Raw genomic sequence first — 18,360 nt, forward strand, 5'->3', positions numbered from 1 at the left:
ATGATGTGGGTGGTAGGTCATTCTCAGCTCTGCAGTGACACTGGCATGGTGGTGGTGGTGTGTTAGTGTGTGTTTTGCCGGCACGAGTGGATTAGACACAGCAGTGCTACTGGAGTTTTAAACTCCAGTGCTGAGAATAATCCACCAACCAAATCATACCTGTTATGTGGGGGTCCTCACCATTGAAGAACAGAGTGAAATGGGAATAAGAAAGTATGCAGAGCAACAGCTGGACTAGAGTCTGTAATGGTAGAACTATAAAAATGTCTCTCACTGACAACGTTGCTAGATTGAGAGTGGTCCACTAACCAAAATTGTCTGGACAATTGTGGCCCTGTGGTCAGAAAGTGAGTGGACAGTGCTGTATTTTAATAATATTGAGGAATAAATGCATGTGACCTGGTGTGTGTTTCCCCGTTCTCAGGAGGTCCAGATGAAGCACATGGATGGCCGGATAAAGCTGATGACCGAGATCCTGAATGGGATCAAGATCCTGAAGTTTTACGCCTGGGAGAAGGCCTTCATGGAGAGGGTTCTGGGATACAGAGAGAAAGAGCTGAAAGCCCTGAAACAGTCGCAGATCCTTTACTCCATCTCCATCGCCTCCTTCAACTCCTCCACTTTCCTGGTACAGCACAACAAAACAATGAATGAACAACTGTGACCTGCTTTGGTCAAAACCCCACAAATCAGTGTTCTCCCCCTGTCTAAACAGCCTTGTTCAGAACGCCTGTTCCTTTAAATGATAATGAGTCGCTGTTCACCCCGACCCCGAGTGCACAGCAGTGAGGAGCGAGGAGCAGAAGCTCTGGTTTTTAGCTGTTTTTGCTCTGTTCTCTTTTCACTCACTGCTCTTATTTCTGAGCACTTGTTGTGTCGTGTTGTGTTGTGTTGAACCTTGTCTTTGCACTGTCACATAAATGCTGGTTCAGCGCTGTGATTGGACAAATTCAGATGAGGGGCCGGGGCAATTCTAAAGTCCCTGCGCTTGACACCTGAAGTGGAGCAGAATCAGAACGGCTCATTTTATCCACTCTTTTCTGACTCAGACAGAGCATAGAAAACTGACTGTGGTCTTGTTACACAGTGTGTGGGTTGGTGGACTCACGTAGTCCAGTACAATACACCAACTGCTTTAGCTGAAGATAACAGTATGTTGTTGCAAACACTGTACTGTAATTTCAATTCTGTATTTGCTTATGTGTGTGTGTGTGCTCAGATTGCATTCGCCATGTTCGGAGTGTATGTGCTGATCGATGAGAAGAATGTCCTAGATGCTCAGAAAATTTTCGTGTCCATGGCCCTCATCAACATCCTGAAAACTCCCCTGAGTCAGCTGCCCTTCGCCATGAGCACCAGCATGCAGGTGAGTCTGACACAGCACCCCACAGTCAGCAAACCCACAATCATCTGACAGGGACAGAATCCCTCAGAACTGCTCAGAGAAAAACATTATACACGATTCTATAACACAAATCATAAATCATGTCCAATAGATCTAAAACCTCTGTAACTCAAATAAAAGACATCTACACCACTGTGATTAACATATACAACCAGTCATAATTATCTATAAACCAGTAAAAATATCTACAGAATGGTAGAAAACATGTATGACTCTGCTTTAAAAATCCCTAACTCATCTGTAACCTAGTAAATAAATTCTATAACCTCTACAACGCTGTTATAAAACATCCATACAGCAGTTACAAAACATTTACAACACAGTGATCTATAACCTATCCTCCTGGTTTAAATGAGGGTGTAGTACAGAATCTCTGAAACATCCAGGCCACCAGGTGTCAGTATAGCTGCAGATTCAGAACTTGAAGAAGAGTCAGTGGAGAAAACAGCCCACTGCACCTTTAAGCATCTCCTGTGTTTACTGTGGGGGTCTTTTGCTGGGCTGGGTTTTTTTTCTGAACCAAGCGACTGAGATATGACTGGAACCCTGCACTGTGTAATTTCCCTCTCAGGCCTTGGTCTCTCTGAAGCGTCTGGGAAAGTTTCTGTGTCAAGACGAGCTGAAGCCGGACAGTGTGGTCAGAGTTCCCTCCGGCTCTGGTGAGTGGATTATAAACATAACCATAAACCACAGCACAGCACAGGAGGCCAGCAACCCTGAAACTGACTGAGAACAAATAGGCTGCAGGACGAACTGCAGACAAACTGCAGCGCAAACAGCGTGGGTACAATCCACACTGAACGACCCAAAGGAACCTAGGGCTATAAAATAAACAGCTCTGGGCTTCCTGCATACCTTGCAATACCCCTACACCCCCACTTGGGGGCACACCTTCGACTTTGGTAACCACATTTCCATGCAATATTATAGCACAACCATTGAAACTAGCAGTGATTTAAACATGTAACTGCGTAACCATGGAAACGGGTGTTGTGTAAACATGGAAACAGCAGCCACTGCTTTGTCTGATCCACTCATGCCAGCACAACACACACTAGAACACCGCCACCATATCAGTGTCACTGCAGCGCTGAGAATGATCCACCGCCCACATCAGACCAGAGCAGGTATCTGTGGGGGCTCCATGGGGGTTCTGACCATTGGGCTAACAGAGTATGCCGAGCAACAGCTGAACTACAACATGCTTCTATAATGATGATGAAAGTGATGATGGTATAAAGCAGGGTCTACAGAGTCAGCTCTTTGTGTCCCACAGATGGAGACAGTGTGGTCATTGAGAACGGGACGTTCAGCTGGTCCAGAGATGGTCCGCCATGTCTTAGGAGGTGAGCAGCTCAAAACACAGCTCCAGAATGCCGCTGACATCCTACACGGGGCTGGAGAGTGTGACCATATTTTTTTTATGCACTGTCACTCATGAGACTCACGAGGGGGCTTCCTACTTGGGGGCAGCAATTTTTAAAATAGCCTTTTACAGAGTCTCTAAAGCACCCAGGCCACTAGGGGTCAGTTTGATGGCTGTGGAAAAACAAATGAACGCACCTTTAAAGTCTAACCTGGAGCGATAAAACTAGTTTTAGCACAGTCTGATTTAACAATTTCTTTGCCTCTTGCCCTGTGTGTGTGTGTGTGTATAGAGTGAGTGTAAAGGTGCCCCAGGGGTCTTTAGTGGCCGTGGTGGGTCATGTGGGCAGCGGGAAATCTTCCTTTCTCTCGGCTATGCTCGGAGAGACAGAGAAGAGGAGTGGAAATGTCACTGTGAAGGTACATAATTATTCCAGTGATGTGTGTGTGACAGGCCCTGTCCTCAAATAACTGCCCTGGTGTTTATCCCCTGCATGGTTCCTACTCTACTTGGCTATTCTCATTGTCCATTAGATAAATCTAGTTCTAGAATCGGGTTTTTTTATGTCCCTGTTCTCTCATGGTTCAGAGTGAGCCGAGTAGGGACTAAACCTTGCAGAGCACTGATTGTCCAGAGAGTCATCACTCTACGCCACGTAATGCAGACGTCCAGCACCAACTCTCCATCTGTAAAATCTCCAGCTGCAGCAGAGATCACATTTGATTTTATCAGACTCACGACGGCAGCTCGTAAAATTACGCCGTGGTCTTTTGAAGCGGTTCAAACGCTCCTTGGATCGGTGGCCGACGAAAGAATCCAGCGAGAGCTGGACGCTGCAACAAGGAAGGAACAATCTCTACTAATCTGTCTGAACTGATGATGGAGCTGTGTTCAGTCCCAAACAACAACAACAACAACAACAACAGCAACACGCATATACACCATGAGTAAACCCTGCTTAACGTTACCGCCGCTGTGGTTGTGGTTTTCAAAGTCCGCTGTTCCCCTTAGAGACGGGTTTTGAGACGACACCCGATACATTTCAGGGGGGAGCTGCGGGAGTGGAAAATCAACCAGGGCTCAAACAGAGAGCAGAGTCCAGTAGAACCTGTTAGAGCCCAGTAGAGTCAGTACCATGCAGTGGATTAGTGCCATAAATTCAGATTGGTATGTTTTCCCTGTTTCTGTTGGGCCAGTTAGATATTGAGTTTGACCCCACATATGTGTCATGTCTGTGTTTTAGGCTCATGAAAAATTATCAGGTGAAGCAGATGTAGTTTGGCTTTAACAGGAAGACCCTCAGCTGAATGAAGCCTGTTTCCCTGTTCTCTAGGGTTCTGTGGCGTATGTTCCCCAGCAGGCCTGGATTCAGAACGCCACTCTGAAGGAGAACATCATATTCGGACAGGAGAAGAAGGAGTGTTGGTATCACAGGGTCCTGGAGGCCTGTGCTCTGCTCCCGGATCTGGAGATCCTCCCTGGGGGAGACGCTACTGAGATCGGGGAGAAGGTGAAAATCCATCAATAACTCGATTAATGTCTCAGTGGGAATAGAACAATGCAGTAGAGGAATTATAGCCTGGATCTGATTACATTTCTGATCTAAAACACCTGGATTTGATTACATTCCTGATTGGAAACACATGTACCTGATTATATTCCTGAACAAAAACATTCTCAGTGGGAATAGTATAATGCAGTAGAGGAATTATAGCCATGGAAACACCTGTATCTGATTACAATCCCGATATGAAACACCTGTATCTGATTACATTCCTGATTGGAAACACATGTATCTGATTATATTCCTGATATGAAACACTTGTATCTGATTCTATTCCCAGTTGGGATCGTGTCTGACCACACTGAGTGTGAGATTGGACTGTATCTGAATATATTCCCAGTGAGAAGTGTGTCTGATCACTGAGCGTGAGATTGGACTGTATCTGCTGTTCTAGGGCCTGAATCTCTCCGGTGGGCAGAAGCAGAGGGTGAGTTTAGCCCGAGCCGTATACAGAAAGGCTGATGTTTATCTGCTGGATGACCCTCTGTCTGCAGTGGACGCACACGTTGGTCAGCACATCTTCGACAGCGTCATCGGACCCAGAGGAATTCTCCAGAATAAGGTACGTGTGTCTAATGTCCCTGACCCGGACACTCTCCTTCCTATCTCTCAGCCGAGTTGAACTCTGAGTTGTGTTTAACGGTGTGTGTTTGATGCTGTGGTCAGACCCGAGTGCTGGTGACCCATGGGCTGAGCTTCCTGCCCCAGGCTGATCTAATTCTGGTTCTGGAGGACGGAGAGATCACAGAGTCGGGCTCTTATGTCGAACTGCTCGGACGGAAGAGTGCCTTCGCAGACTTCATCAAAACCTTTGCCACGACCGAGCGAAGAGAGAGCTCCACACACAGGGGTCAGTGAGGGTCAGAGCACAGATCCCTTCAGCCTTCACTTATGGGTTCTGTTCATTGTTAGAGTGAAAACAAGAGACAGAGCCCACTCACTCACTCACTCACTCCTCTTCTTCTAAAGGGCTGTAGCTGTGTGTTTGTGTTGTTGCTTTTATTGTGTATTATTTCAGGGATGTATAAATGATGAACACATAAATTTGTCCAGTCTGCAGTAAATTAAAAGTTATTTTAAAATGGTAAATTTTGTTTTACTTTCAGGAACCCAGAGTTCAGTGTCTCGTCTGAGTGTCACCGACTTCTCTATTGACCTCTCTCAGGAGCAGCTCATTAGGTAAACAACAATAACAACAAGCTGTGTAATTTCCTCACCACCCAGACATGACTCAGCACTGCAGATACTGCACCCTGTAACTTTTGGGGTCAGGTGGGAAATGACCCACCCCCTAACTCTCCCTCCCCTCTTAATTTCAGGACAGTGTTGTAAAAGTGAATCACACTCTGCTCCTGTAGGGGGAGCCCAGGAGGAAAAATACAACATCTTACTTTTAATCAAATTAATTAATTGAAACATCAAAGGGAATCAGATCTTTGTTTTTTGCTGCAGTGGAGATGTGGGCAGTGCCAGTATCCAGAGCCTGAAAACGATACCGGACCAGGAGCAGGAGCCGGACCTGGAGAAACTGGGCAAACTCACGGAGGCTGATACTGCCCACACTGGCCGGGTGAGGACACAACTACACTAATAATAATGATAATAATAATAATAATAATAATAATAACAACAAAACACACACACACAAAACCCTGCCAGAAAGTTAATCACTAGATTATTTTAAATGATCACCAGATGCTAACAATATCAAGTGTTCACTCAGTAATATTTGGTGCTAATCACTTTATTGTGGTCATTACTGATAGGACATGACTACGATTGTAGGGAAAACAGTTCTAAGCTCTGTGTTTATTAAGGTGGAATGGTGTAATTGAGGGGAAAAACCTGACTGTTGTTTGTATGTGGCTGTAGTGTCTGTAAGTTTTTATTCACTGTTTAAACTACTACAGAAACTTATTGGTAAATTAACTTGCCTAGTTTTGTAGCACTGTCGCTAATGCAGTTAGCCGTCTCCCACGTTTGGAGACATTTCCCCTTTATGATCCAAAACGAAGTCAATTACCCCCCCTATGGAGGAGGATCGGTTCATGCCTTTCAGCGATGAGGGAGAGAGAGATATAGAGAGAGCCTAGCATTCTAGACTGAGACACTTTTTTTTTTTACACGTTTACAGACACTAGGGCTTCATAAACACATTAGACAAGCTCTATTACTCACTTATTAGTACCTACTGCTCATCTGATTATATCTTGTGCTCACATAAAATTATGTGATGTGATGCCCACTTGATAGCTGAAGTTCTGAGATCTGATTGGTTGTGAGCTGTAGTGGAGGTCTGTAGTTCTGTAGTTCTGAGATCTGATTGGTTGTGAACTCAGCAGTTCTGAGCTCTGATTGGATGTCTGTCCTCCAGGTGAAGTTGGAGATGTACGTGGAATATTTCCGCACCATTGGCCTGGTCTTCATCGCGCCCATCGTCCTGCTCTACGTCTTCCAGCAGGTCGCATCTCTGGGCAGCAACTACTGGCTGCGGATGTGGGCAGACGACCCGGTGGTTAACGGATCTCTGGGCGGCACTGACGTCAAACTGGCTGTGTTTGGAGCTCTGGGTTTCGCCCAAGGTCAGTGATTCATAAACTCTGACCTTCAGGAGACCCCTGAAGTCTGGTTGTGAACCTGTAGAGGGCATTATTCCCATGTTAGGATTTCCAGGTCTGAATCAGAGAACCCACTCTGCCTGGATCTGACACATCAGCTTACAGATCCCCACACTCCCTAGCACTGTCAGCAGAGAGATGGGGGAGAGTGAGTGCCATCCCACACAACCACGAACCTCGCCCTCCAACCTGCATCCACTGCCTCTCAACCGGCAGTCTGGGGTTTGTATCCCAGCTTGGCCAAGTTCACGTTACCAGGCTCAAATCAGGCTCAAATGACTCTCTTTTTTTTTTTTTGCCTTAATTTGACAGATCTAATTTTTTCAGGGCTGTGTGAACATGTCAGATCTGATTTTGTCAAATCTCTCACTCTCTTTTTCCACTTCCCTCTTTCTCTGTTTTTTTATGTAGTGACCTTGTGTCAGCTGCGGAGTCAATGAGTCCTTGATCTTTTCAGGGTTGTGTGGACATGACAAATGCAATTTTTTTCAAAAAATTTGAGTCATATTCGTACGTGCCCCCAAATCTGATACCTATCTGATTTGTGGCCATGCAACATAAATGTGAACAGTCAGATCAGATTTCATGCGTTTAGTGCTGTTGCTTACTAAGCAACTGTGTCCCAAATAGCACCATACTCCCTACATAGTTCACTACACCGATTTTAAAACTAAATCTACCACACACAAAGAGGTCACAGGTCCAGCTGGAAGATGTGAAGCTTATAAAGCACATAAGTGCAAATACCATTATTTTATGACCTACCGTGTGCACTACCTAGGGGGGAGGCAGCCATTTGAGATGTATCCGATCTCATGATGAAGCAGTACAAGCTGGTGGGCTTATTTCACCTTCTCGTCCTGATCACTGACAAATTATTCTCCAGTTTTAATACTAAGTGTCGTCTACCAGATATGTTGTTGTATATTGTTGCATAAATATCTCCACTAAAAAATTATGGTTCTACATGGGTTCTTTATAAAAGTAAATGGTTCTATGTAGAACCCTTAACACTTGAAGAACATTTTGCATCATTAAATGGTACTTAGCAATGTGAAGGGGTTCTTCAGACTGATGGAGAAAAGGGTTCTATACGGCACCAAAAATGGTTCCTCTGTTCTAACAAGCTTGACATTATAACAATATAGGAAACAGTTTTGGTGCTGTACAGAACCATTCTCTAAAAGGTATTATAATAGAACCATCTATAGCACATTCTCTATCAGGTGTCCAGGGTTCTATATAGAACTATTTCTTTAAATAAAGAACCCTTGTAGAACCATAATTTTTAAGTGTGTATCAGTGTGCTCATTCGTGTCATTTCAGGCACTTATACAGGTCACTAAAGTTTATAAATGTAAACTGTGAAGGTACACCAAATCCCATCTGAGCAAATCAGAATTGAGTGAGGCTCGTAATGTGAACGTAGCCTAAGTGTCCACTCATTAACAGATTGTCCTCCTGTGATTTCAGGGATGGCTCTTTTTGGGACCACGGTGGCCATTTCTCTAGGTGGGATCCTGGCGTCCCGTCAGCTGCATCTGGACCTGCTGACGAACGTCCTGCACTCGCCCATGTCCTTCTTCGAGAGCTCGCCCAGCGGGAACCTGCTCAACCGCTTCTCCAAGGAGACAGACGCCATCGACTGCATGATTCCCGACGCCTTCAAGAGCATGCTGGGATATGTCTTCAAGCTGTTGGAGGTCTGCATCATCGTCCTGATAGCCACGCCCTTCGCCGGACTGGTCATCCTGCCGCTCCTAATCTTCTACTCCTTCATCCAGGTGAGAGCAGGGGGAGGAGCCGGGGCTTTGAGAAACTGAGGCTTACAGTAGTGCGGTCAGGGGCCGGTGGTGGGAGGATGGAGCGCCATTGCTACAAAAATCACTGTTTCACCGTTCCACAGTCCAATATATTAAACATCACCAGTGCGTTTTAGTCAGATTCATCAGAGGTTTAAATACACACATACATCTCTCCCTCTCTTTTTCCTTACTCATTTTCTCTCTCTCTTCACCCTCCCTCCCTCTCACTCTCTGTAGAGTTTTTACGTGGCGACCTCGTGTCAGCTGCGGCGTCTTGAGTCTGTGAGTCGTTCCCCGATCTTCTCCCACTTCAGTGAGACGGTTCAGGGTGTTGGGGTGATCCGGGCATTCGGGGAACAGTCAACGTTTATCCTCCGGGCGAACAGCCGAGTGGACAATAACCAGACTTCCTACTTCCCCAGATTCGTGGCCACCAGGTAAGAGATCACATACACATGGTATTTTTGATCTCTGACCAGTTTGATGGGCCTGATCTCTCTGATGTGTTTGATCTCACTGATTTGTCTGATCTCTGTGGTGTGCTTGATGTGTTTGATCTCACTGATTTGTCTGATCTCACTGATTTGTCTGATCTTTGTGGTGTGCTTGATGTGTTTGATCTTTGATCAATCTGATGTGTCTGATCTTTGTGGTGGGTTTGATTTATGATTGGTCTGATCTTTCTGGATTTGTTTTTGAACTCTGACTAGTGTGTTTGATCTGTCTGATCTCTCTGATGTGTTTGATCTGTCTAATCTCTGTAGTGTGTTTGATGTGTTTTGATCTCTCTGATGTGTCTGATATTCTATGTGCAGGTGGCTGGCAGTGAATCTGGAGTTTCTGGGGAACCTGTTGGTTTTGGCGGCTGCGATTCTGTCGGTGATGGGCAGAGAGACTCTGAGTCCAGGCATCGTTGGATTGGCCATAACCCACTCTCTTCAGGTCAGACCCCAGGGTCGTCACTTCATTACTACACTGTGTAAATGCCCTTTTTTTGGTTTTATTGCGTTTTTCCACTGGTCAGATCGGTCTGGTTTCAAATCTATGGTCATGGTTTTGTCCCTTTCTCCACTAACCAGAGACCTGCATAGTGCTAGAAAGTCCAAACTGAACCTGGTCACTCTTTCTGTCAGGGTGCCCAGTGGGTGGAGGTGGACTGTATGGGCGGAGCTAGATTGGCTGCTGATTGGCCAGCTGCTGAGCCAATCCCTTATCTGTGTGGTCAGGGGAGCAGGTCTAGATCTAGAGTCTAGTGTAAGAAAGGAAAGGAGGAATGGGGTTCTGGTGTTCCGCTGCCTCTGTCTCTTCCCCTAAAGAAGAGGAGAAGGTCGAGCACAACCTAAAGGTCCTCCTCTGCTACTAATATTACTCCAGATGCTCCAGTTCTGGGGTGGGATTAGAAACAGAACCAGGCCTTACCATGAGGTCCAGTGGACAGATGTTGTTACTGTGCCAGTTAAAGTAAACATGTGGCACGGTGTAAACAAAGCAAACACGGTGGCGCAGCCGGTAGTTTCACAGTCACACAGCTCCAGGTACGTGGAGGTTGTGGGTTCGATTCCCGCTCCGGGTGACTGTGAGGAGTTTGGTGTGTTCTCCCTGTGTCCACGTGGGTTTCCTCCCACAGTCCAAAAACACACGTTGGTAGGTGAATTGGCAACTCAAAAGTGTGAATGTGTGTCTGTGTTGCCCTGTGAAGGACTGGTGCCCCCTCCAGGGTGTATTCCTGCCTTTTGCCCAATGATTCCAGGTAGGCTCTGGACCCACCGTGACCCTGAACTGGATAAGCGGTTACAGATAATGAATGAATGAATGATTATTAACTGTATTAAACCTTCTAGCTTTTATCATTAAGCACTGAGTTCTTGTTTGCCTTACCTCAGGTCCAGCCCTCCCACCCCCATCATGACAGTACAATATCACACATTACCATCAACAATTCAAAGCTAAATGCTAAAAGCTAAATGGTTAAATACAGTTAAAGGGAACGTCCAGGATTTTTATCAAAAACTTTTTTTTATTTTTTTTTTTTAATTCAGAGGATATTTTTGTCTTGTCTTGTAAAACCAGTATAATGTATTTACGATGCTCTGGTGTTTGTAAACAAGTACAAAAAACAGAGTGGCTGGGTCCTGTATACTACGCTTTCTCTCTCTTTGCTCACAGCTGAGAAACGGCAAAGAGAGAGACCTCCAAATATAAACATTTATTATATATAATATATAAATATATAACTGCATGAAAGTAAGCACAGAGTAAAAGTGCTACGAAACTAAACAACTCAAGTTACAAATGAGTCTCTGTGGTAATTCAAACAGTGAATAAAAACTTACAGACAAGTTAAACTTTAGCCACGTACAAACAGTTGTTTTTCTCCTCAGACACACTGTTCCACATTAAATGATGCGGAGCTTCTGAATGTAAAAAAAGAACAGGGATTCCCCACCATCTCAAGTTTTCTCAGTAAATAAAGAGTTAATCTCTGATCTCGGCTCGACAGGTGACGGGAATTCTTAGCTGGATCGTTCGGGCCTGGACAGACGTGGAAAACAACATCGTTTCAGTGGAGAGAGTGAAGGAGTACGCAGACACTCCCAAAGAGGTACAGCACCACACACACAAACACACCAATCTGCCTTCCTTTGCCCCTGCACTCGACACTACAACCAGTGCAAGGCCAGTGCAGGTGTCTGATCAGCTGACAGAGTCAGAGTTCTCCTGCAAGCGTGTTGAGCTGGGGAAAGCCTGGGCTAAGGGGAGGGGCTAGAAATGCCCCAACTTGGAGAAAGTAGTTTTGACTGTGTCCGTTCTTGTGGTTCTCCAGGCTCCATGGACCATAGAGAACCGAGCTCTCCCATTAACCTGGCCACAACACGGAACCATAGAGTTCCAGCAGTATGGACTGCAGTACCGAAAGGGTCTGGACTGGGCTTTAAAGGACATCACCCTCAGTGTCCAAGAGAGGGAGAAGGTAAACAACAGCATGTACTCTGAAAAAAACGCACTGGAGAATCAGATCCAGTAGGACGGACTCAGCTATGAACATTGATTTTAAGGATTAAGGAGCATTAATAATAATAATAATAATAATAATAATAATAATAATAATAATAAAAGTATTAAGATAATACTCTTTGAAAAATAGTAATAATTAAAATAATGAAACGAATCATAGTAAATATAATACTAATAATGATGATGATATTAATAATAATATGAAGAAAAATAATAATTAAAATATTAGTAATATTAAGAATAATAATTACTATTAATGTGTTTTGTTTATATTTGTTGTGAAATTGACATCATGACTGTGTAATGAATCCGTTTCCGGTCGTGTAAGGTTGGGATTGTGGGGAGAACCGGAGCAGGGAAATCCTCTCTGGCTTTGGGAATTTTCCGGATCCTGGAGGCAGCGAAGGGTCAGATTTACATTGATGGGGTCAACATCGCGGAGATGGGACTCCAGGAGCTGAGGTCCAGAATCACCATCATCCCACAGGTGTTGACCATTACTTTAAATCTGAACTCAACCCGCTCCAGAACCGAACTCACATATTCATTCATTAAAAACTTCACACTCAATTTCACTATCTCACTCACTCACAAACTCACACAATCAGGTACAAACTCATACTCACTCACTCATTCACTAACAAACTTATTCAATCACTTACAAGCTCATACACACTCACTCGTTCATGCAGCCATGAACTCACTCACACACTCATTCGTGTTTAACAAAATAAAATAATATTTAGCACAAGTAATTATTCAGTATCTACATTAAAATGAACAGGAACACTGTGTTTAACCTTTCGTGGTGGTGTTTAGGACCCGGTTCTGTTCTCCGGTTCTCTGAGGATGAATCTGGACCCGTTCGACTGTTACTCGGATGAAGATGTGTGGAGAGCTCTGGAACTCGCTCATCTGAAGAACTTTGTGTCCAGTCTGCCGGACAAACTGGACCACGAGTGTTCAGAAGGGGGAGAGAACCTCAGGTACGGAGCTGGCACTAGAACATTTTCCTCAGACGGCGTTCCACTGTAAACGTTTATCTGTCTGTGATTCAGAGCCGAGTTCAGACCCCGACTCACTCCTGTGTCTGTGTTCTGCTCAGTTTGGGTCAGAGGCAGCTGGTGTGTTTGGCTCGAGCTCTGCTCCGAAAAACCAAGGTCCTGGTTCTGGACGAAGCCACGGCCGCCGTGGACCTGGAGACGGACGATTTGATCCAGTCCACCATCCGCACACAGTTCGAGAACTGCACCGTCCTCACCATCGCTCACCGACTCAACACCATCATGGACTACACCAGGTAACACACACACACACACACACTCCTTACCATCACGGACTACACCAGGTAACGCACGCACGCACACAGACACACACACACACACACACACAGTCCTCACCATCGCTCACCGACTAAACACCATCATGGACTACACCAGGTAACACACACACACACACTCCTCACCATCACTCACAGACTCAACACCATCATGGACTACAGGTAACACACACACACACACATACACACACACACGCGCACACACGCGCACACACACACTCCTCACCATCGCTCACTGACTCAACATCATCATGGACTACAGGTAACACACACACACACACACACACACACACACTCCTCACCATCGCTCACTGACTCAACATCATCATGGACTACACCAGGTAACACACACACACACACACACACACACACACTCCTCACCATCAGTCACAGACTCAACACCATCATGGACTACAGGTAACACACACACACACACACACTCCTCACCATCACTCACAGACTGAACGCCATCATGGACTACAGGTAACACACACACACACACACACTCCTCACCATCGCTCACAGACTCAACACCATCATGGACTACACCAGGTAACACACACACACCCACACACACACTCCTCACCATCGCTCACTGACTCAACACCATCATGGACTACAGGTAACACACACACACACTCCTCACCATCAGTCACAGACTCAACACCATCATGGACTACAGGTAACACACACACACACACACACACACACACTCCTCACCATCACTCAGACTCAACACCATCATGGACTACAGGTAACACACACACACACACACACACTCCTCACCATCACTCACAGACTGAACACCATCATGGACTACAGGTAACACACACACACACACTCCTCACCATCGCTCACAGACTTAACACCATCATGGACTACACCAGGTAACACACACACACACACACACACACACACACCTCACCATCGCTCACTGACTAATAAACTAATGCTTCTTCCTGTTACTTCAGCTGATAACCGCTCTGTTTCCTCCACAGGGTGATTGTGATGGACCGAGGTCACATTGCGGAGATGGACTCTCCGTCGAATCTCATCGCTGAGAGAGGTCAGTTCTATCACATGTGTCGAGAGGCTGGACTGGTGTAAACACCTCAGGCCTTCATCATCCTCCTCCTCCTCGGTTCAGAGGAGTCAGTGACTGAGACAAACTCAATCCGAACCCAAGACATGATGGAAACGTTCTGGTAACGTTCTGGAAAAGCTTTTAGAAAGATCCGCTCGGATGGAGGGTCCGGACATACCCAGTGTGTCCAGGCGTCCGGCGCTGAGAACAGGCTGAGGTTCATGAGAAGAACAAAGGAAGGCTACAAAGAAATTCATCGCTGGTGGATCAAAACCTCGTATCTCCACAGAAACAGCATCCAAGAACCTGCCCGGATGATATTTTAAAGACACAGAGGGTCGTCTCCACTGCTGTGTTTCAGAGTAACCTCGGTGTGAGCAGCAGGGAATGAGATATTTTCGTGATGGAGATACAAGGGTTTGTCTGATCAGCGACACTGTGTTAATATTGGGACTGTTATATCAGCATTTCTTCATAACACAGGGTCAGGACACAACCTGTTTTTTGGTTTAGAAACTTTATTACATGTACACACACACCTATTATACGCCGGTGTCATTTTGGAGATATCAAGGGTGCTATAACTCACATTTAAGGCTGCTCCACCAGGGGGCGCCATTTCACATCACATCAGTGACATGGTGTCCCGGCTTCACCTAATTTAAAAACACCTGCTGTACATTGTGTTAAGAGTTACTTTTTCATTCTCTTGTAAAGATACAAGGTTTTAGTTCCGCCATGAGAGAGAGAATGTTCTATGACAGTGAATTTACCAAAGCTCTGTTTATGAAATTAAAGGTGCAATCAATAATTATTTATTACTAACAAATAAGCCGATAATATTAATGAAGTTCGTGATTTCATGTTTATTTTTTTCTGTAACATGCAACTCAATTGACATGAAGAATGAATGTATTTTTCTCGCTGTGATGGAGCAGCTCTGTCAGGAACAGCAGGAACATGTTAGACAGATGTTTTTTTTTACTGATATTGAAATGTTCTGCAGCTGATGGAGGCTGTAATTTTTAATTTAATATTTATATCATACTATTTTGTATCTACATTTGCATTTCAGAAGATACTGTAACAATTTATTTCTTCTGGAAAGCAATAATCAAGACTTACTAAGCAATAAATTGTTTCTGAAAGTAAAAGCATTAATTCATTCATCTCCAGCAATTACTTCATCCTGTTCAGGGTCACAGGTCCACCCTGAATCACTGGGCGCAAGACACGCACACACACACCTGTGTTCCACTGTGGAGAAGAGTAAGAGGGGGTATGAACTCTTTAATACCACTGCAACCCTGAAATGGACTGAATGGAGGAGAACCTTATCAAAAGCTTTGCTACTGTTTTAGGGAGGATCAGTGATCTCAACATAGTGAAAGGTCTATGGGAGGATTGGCAGAAGACGCGCACGCACGCACGCACGCGCACACGTACACACGCACACACGCACGCACACACACACACACTTTATACAAGGACCATGGACCATGTTGGTGAGGTCCTAGAACTAACCCCTGAATACAGAGGGCTGAATGTATTAAGCAGCTCCTGAACCAGTGGTTGTCTTTGTGGATTGACTTGGGGGCCCTCTGCTGGCCAGATACTGTAATATTACTTAAAAAAAAAACCCAGAGGGAATGTTTAGATGCTACATCACATGAGCACAACGTAAACAGAGAAACACAGAATAAGGCAATGCTTTTAGTTACAAAAATGTTTATTTAACTCTTTACATTTTGATCCATAATAGAAAGCACACTTAAAAACTAGAGTATATCCCAAATATGAAAGAATAAATGGTATGCGTAAATACAAACCATATAAATATGTAATAAATCAAAAATTGTACTTTAAACAAAACGATGCATGATTTTTTTTTTATTCTGAGACGAGGTCAAAACACTAGTATTCGTCTCTTTAGATCCACCTTAAATAAAGTCCACTAAGGCTATGCGTTACGTTTTTGCACCATATGGTATGTTCCACACACTCACACACTCTCTCTCTCGGAGGGGAGTGTAAAGACCAATTTATGACTCTATGTGTAAACTAAGTGCAAGATCTCCATTGACGTGGACTCTTCACTGAACATTGTACACCTCCCCAGAAACAAACGTGTTTCGTCCACACAGACTGCAACGACTGCAACAAGCCCGCAGTTGGATAAACACAACAAGCTGAACAAAGTAAGCCAGAAATATGAAGTCCTTTTCTCCACAGGACAGACGCAGACAGCAGCAAATTCACTGCCAGAGATTCCCTCAGACATCGGTTTGTACGTCTGTACAAGGGAAAAACCTCACTACGAGCAGCGGGAACACATCGGGGAAAAAGTGCTGCCAGCATTTGTTGCTTTCCTACTGCTGCATTTAAATGATGTTCCGTCCCAATTAGCACCCTACTCCCTAAATAGAGCACTTTACAGATTTTACAATTAATACAATGACACCACTACACTGCGCACTATACCGGGTTGAGGAAGAATCCATGTCTGAGATTCAGCTCTAATGCTGTGGTCCTCTTGTGAAGACTACAGCGCAGGCTCTGCTTCGAATCAATGCAATGCAGAAGCATAAATTGTCCTTCCACCATCTGCCCCTCACCATTCCTGCCCCCGCTGCCCACCCACAGTGATATGGAAGCAGAACTCGAGAAGATTACACAACTACAATATAAACAGTAAAGCAGCTATAAATAGATATAAATTCTTGGTTGTGTTTGTATATCGAGAGGTTTCCTGGTCAGTCAAATCTTTTTGAGATCTCCTGAACTCAATTCTGTTGGACACTAGGACAACAGAGTCTGAAGGGAACTCCTAAACTCCGTTCTGTTGGGTCAGTGGAGTCTGAGTCTTTGGCTCTGAGCCTCTGAGGCAGGAGCTCATTAACATTGCACTAATGTCAGAAATAAACACATGGTCAAACCACACAATGACAGTCGTGTGCAGAAGTTTGGACACATCTTGACAATGTCTCATTGAGGTCCAGTACAGGGAACGAGGACGTGTCCCCCCTGTAGTGGACATCACTCAGACCCTGCGTCCTGGGTGGTCGGATCATAAGTGGCCAGCAATAGGTGCGAGTTTGATCAGGGTCCAGTTAGTCTAGACAACTCATATCTGTAGAGTGGACAGTAATGTGTCCTCAAGAGCAAAGGACAACAAATGTGTGATGAATTTGTCTGCACCAGTCTGCACTTCTAGAGCATGTCTGCAGCACTGTAGGATCTGGTGGCTATTAAAGGACAGACGGACGTAGCTGATGTCCATGTGCCTTTCAGTGTCACCTCTGCTGTTCGTCCAGAATCGGGCCAAGAAGATACGGGGCAAGGACTCAGAAGACAAGGGGCATTTATGTCTGAAAACAAATGCAGATGTGTCGGACCACCCAAGAGACAGGGGCGTTCAGACCAGAGGTCCAGGGCGTCCAGCAAAACTTTTGCACAAGAACTTACAATCGCTTCTGTCTCAAACAACAACAACAACAACACATTTATACGTCTGAATCTGACTCAACTGAGCACTCATAATCAGGCTTCATTCAAAGAGCAACAAGCAACTAAAAAAATAAACAAACAAACATCTTTAAGAAATCAATCTGTTTTCATTTCCTTTAGATCTTCTCTAAAGCATCCGGCTGTCTCCAGTGGCAGCTGAGGGACGTCCAAATGACAAATACAAACAAAAACAAAACAATACCCACACACTATCAGTCATTGCAGAGGGTTACCATCGCCCAGGCTCCGCCCACAGCCAGGTTCTAGACTCTAGAGGAGTGTCCAGACCAAGGTTCTTCAGCTTCCACTCATTTACTGTGCGTTTTCATTAATCAAACCAAGCCTGAGTCTTTGGCCATCCTGTAGAACACTCCTTTACTGGAGATGAGACTGGACGGAGAACCAAACTCCACCACCTGGCCTTTATCTAGAACCAGAACCCTGCACACACACAAAAAGGAAAATATGTGTGTATATACTTCCAGTCTGTGTGTGTGTGTTACCTGGTGTAGTATATGATGGTATTGAGTCGGTGAGTGATAGTGAGGACTGTGTGTGTGTGTTACCTTGTGTAGTCCATGATGGTGTTGAGTCGGTGAGCGATGGTGAGGAGTGTGTGCGCGTGTGTGTTACCTGGTGTAGTCCATGATGGTGTTG

The 18,360-nt window shown here is 45.0% G+C and overlaps 2 protein-coding genes across 2 annotated transcripts in view; one reads left to right on the forward strand and one right to left on the reverse strand.

The window, feature by feature from the left end:
- The window catches only part of LOC136665279 (multidrug resistance-associated protein 1-like), a 41,602-nt gene extending 26,342 nt beyond the window's left edge, over positions 1–15,260 (forward strand). The window contains exons 12-31 of the mRNA XM_066642837.1: positions 425–628; positions 1,220–1,366; positions 1,977–2,064; positions 2,682–2,751; positions 3,064–3,190; positions 4,105–4,281; positions 4,730–4,897; positions 5,002–5,185; positions 5,442–5,514; positions 5,788–5,905; positions 6,710–6,917; positions 8,427–8,737; positions 8,996–9,195; positions 9,574–9,700; positions 11,259–11,360; positions 11,583–11,729; positions 12,102–12,260; positions 12,593–12,759; positions 12,879–13,073; positions 14,111–15,260. Coding sequence (XP_066498934.1) covers positions 425–628; positions 1,220–1,366; positions 1,977–2,064; positions 2,682–2,751; positions 3,064–3,190; positions 4,105–4,281; positions 4,730–4,897; positions 5,002–5,185; positions 5,442–5,514; positions 5,788–5,905; positions 6,710–6,917; positions 8,427–8,737; positions 8,996–9,195; positions 9,574–9,700; positions 11,259–11,360; positions 11,583–11,729; positions 12,102–12,260; positions 12,593–12,759; positions 12,879–13,073; positions 14,111–14,219 — 3,081 coding nt within the window. The 3' untranslated portion in view covers positions 14,220–15,260. The remainder of the gene's footprint in view (positions 1–424; positions 629–1,219; positions 1,367–1,976; positions 2,065–2,681; positions 2,752–3,063; positions 3,191–4,104; positions 4,282–4,729; positions 4,898–5,001; positions 5,186–5,441; positions 5,515–5,787; positions 5,906–6,709; positions 6,918–8,426; positions 8,738–8,995; positions 9,196–9,573; positions 9,701–11,258; positions 11,361–11,582; positions 11,730–12,101; positions 12,261–12,592; positions 12,760–12,878; positions 13,074–14,110) is intronic.
- Positions 15,261–15,937: 677 nt separating this feature from the next.
- Positions 15,938–18,360, reverse strand: part of abcc1 (ATP binding cassette subfamily C member 1 (ABCC1 blood group)) — a 30,518-nt gene continuing 28,095 nt past the window's right edge. The window contains exon 31 of the mRNA XM_066642675.1: positions 15,938–18,144. Coding sequence (XP_066498772.1) covers positions 18,036–18,144 — 109 coding nt within the window. The 3' untranslated portion in view covers positions 15,938–18,035. The remainder of the gene's footprint in view (positions 18,145–18,360) is intronic.

Source organism: Hoplias malabaricus, chromosome 13 (genome assembly GCF_029633855.1).
Source record: "Hoplias malabaricus isolate fHopMal1 chromosome 13, fHopMal1.hap1, whole genome shotgun sequence".
Classification (NCBI taxonomy): domain Eukaryota; kingdom Metazoa; phylum Chordata; class Actinopteri; order Characiformes; family Erythrinidae; genus Hoplias; species Hoplias malabaricus.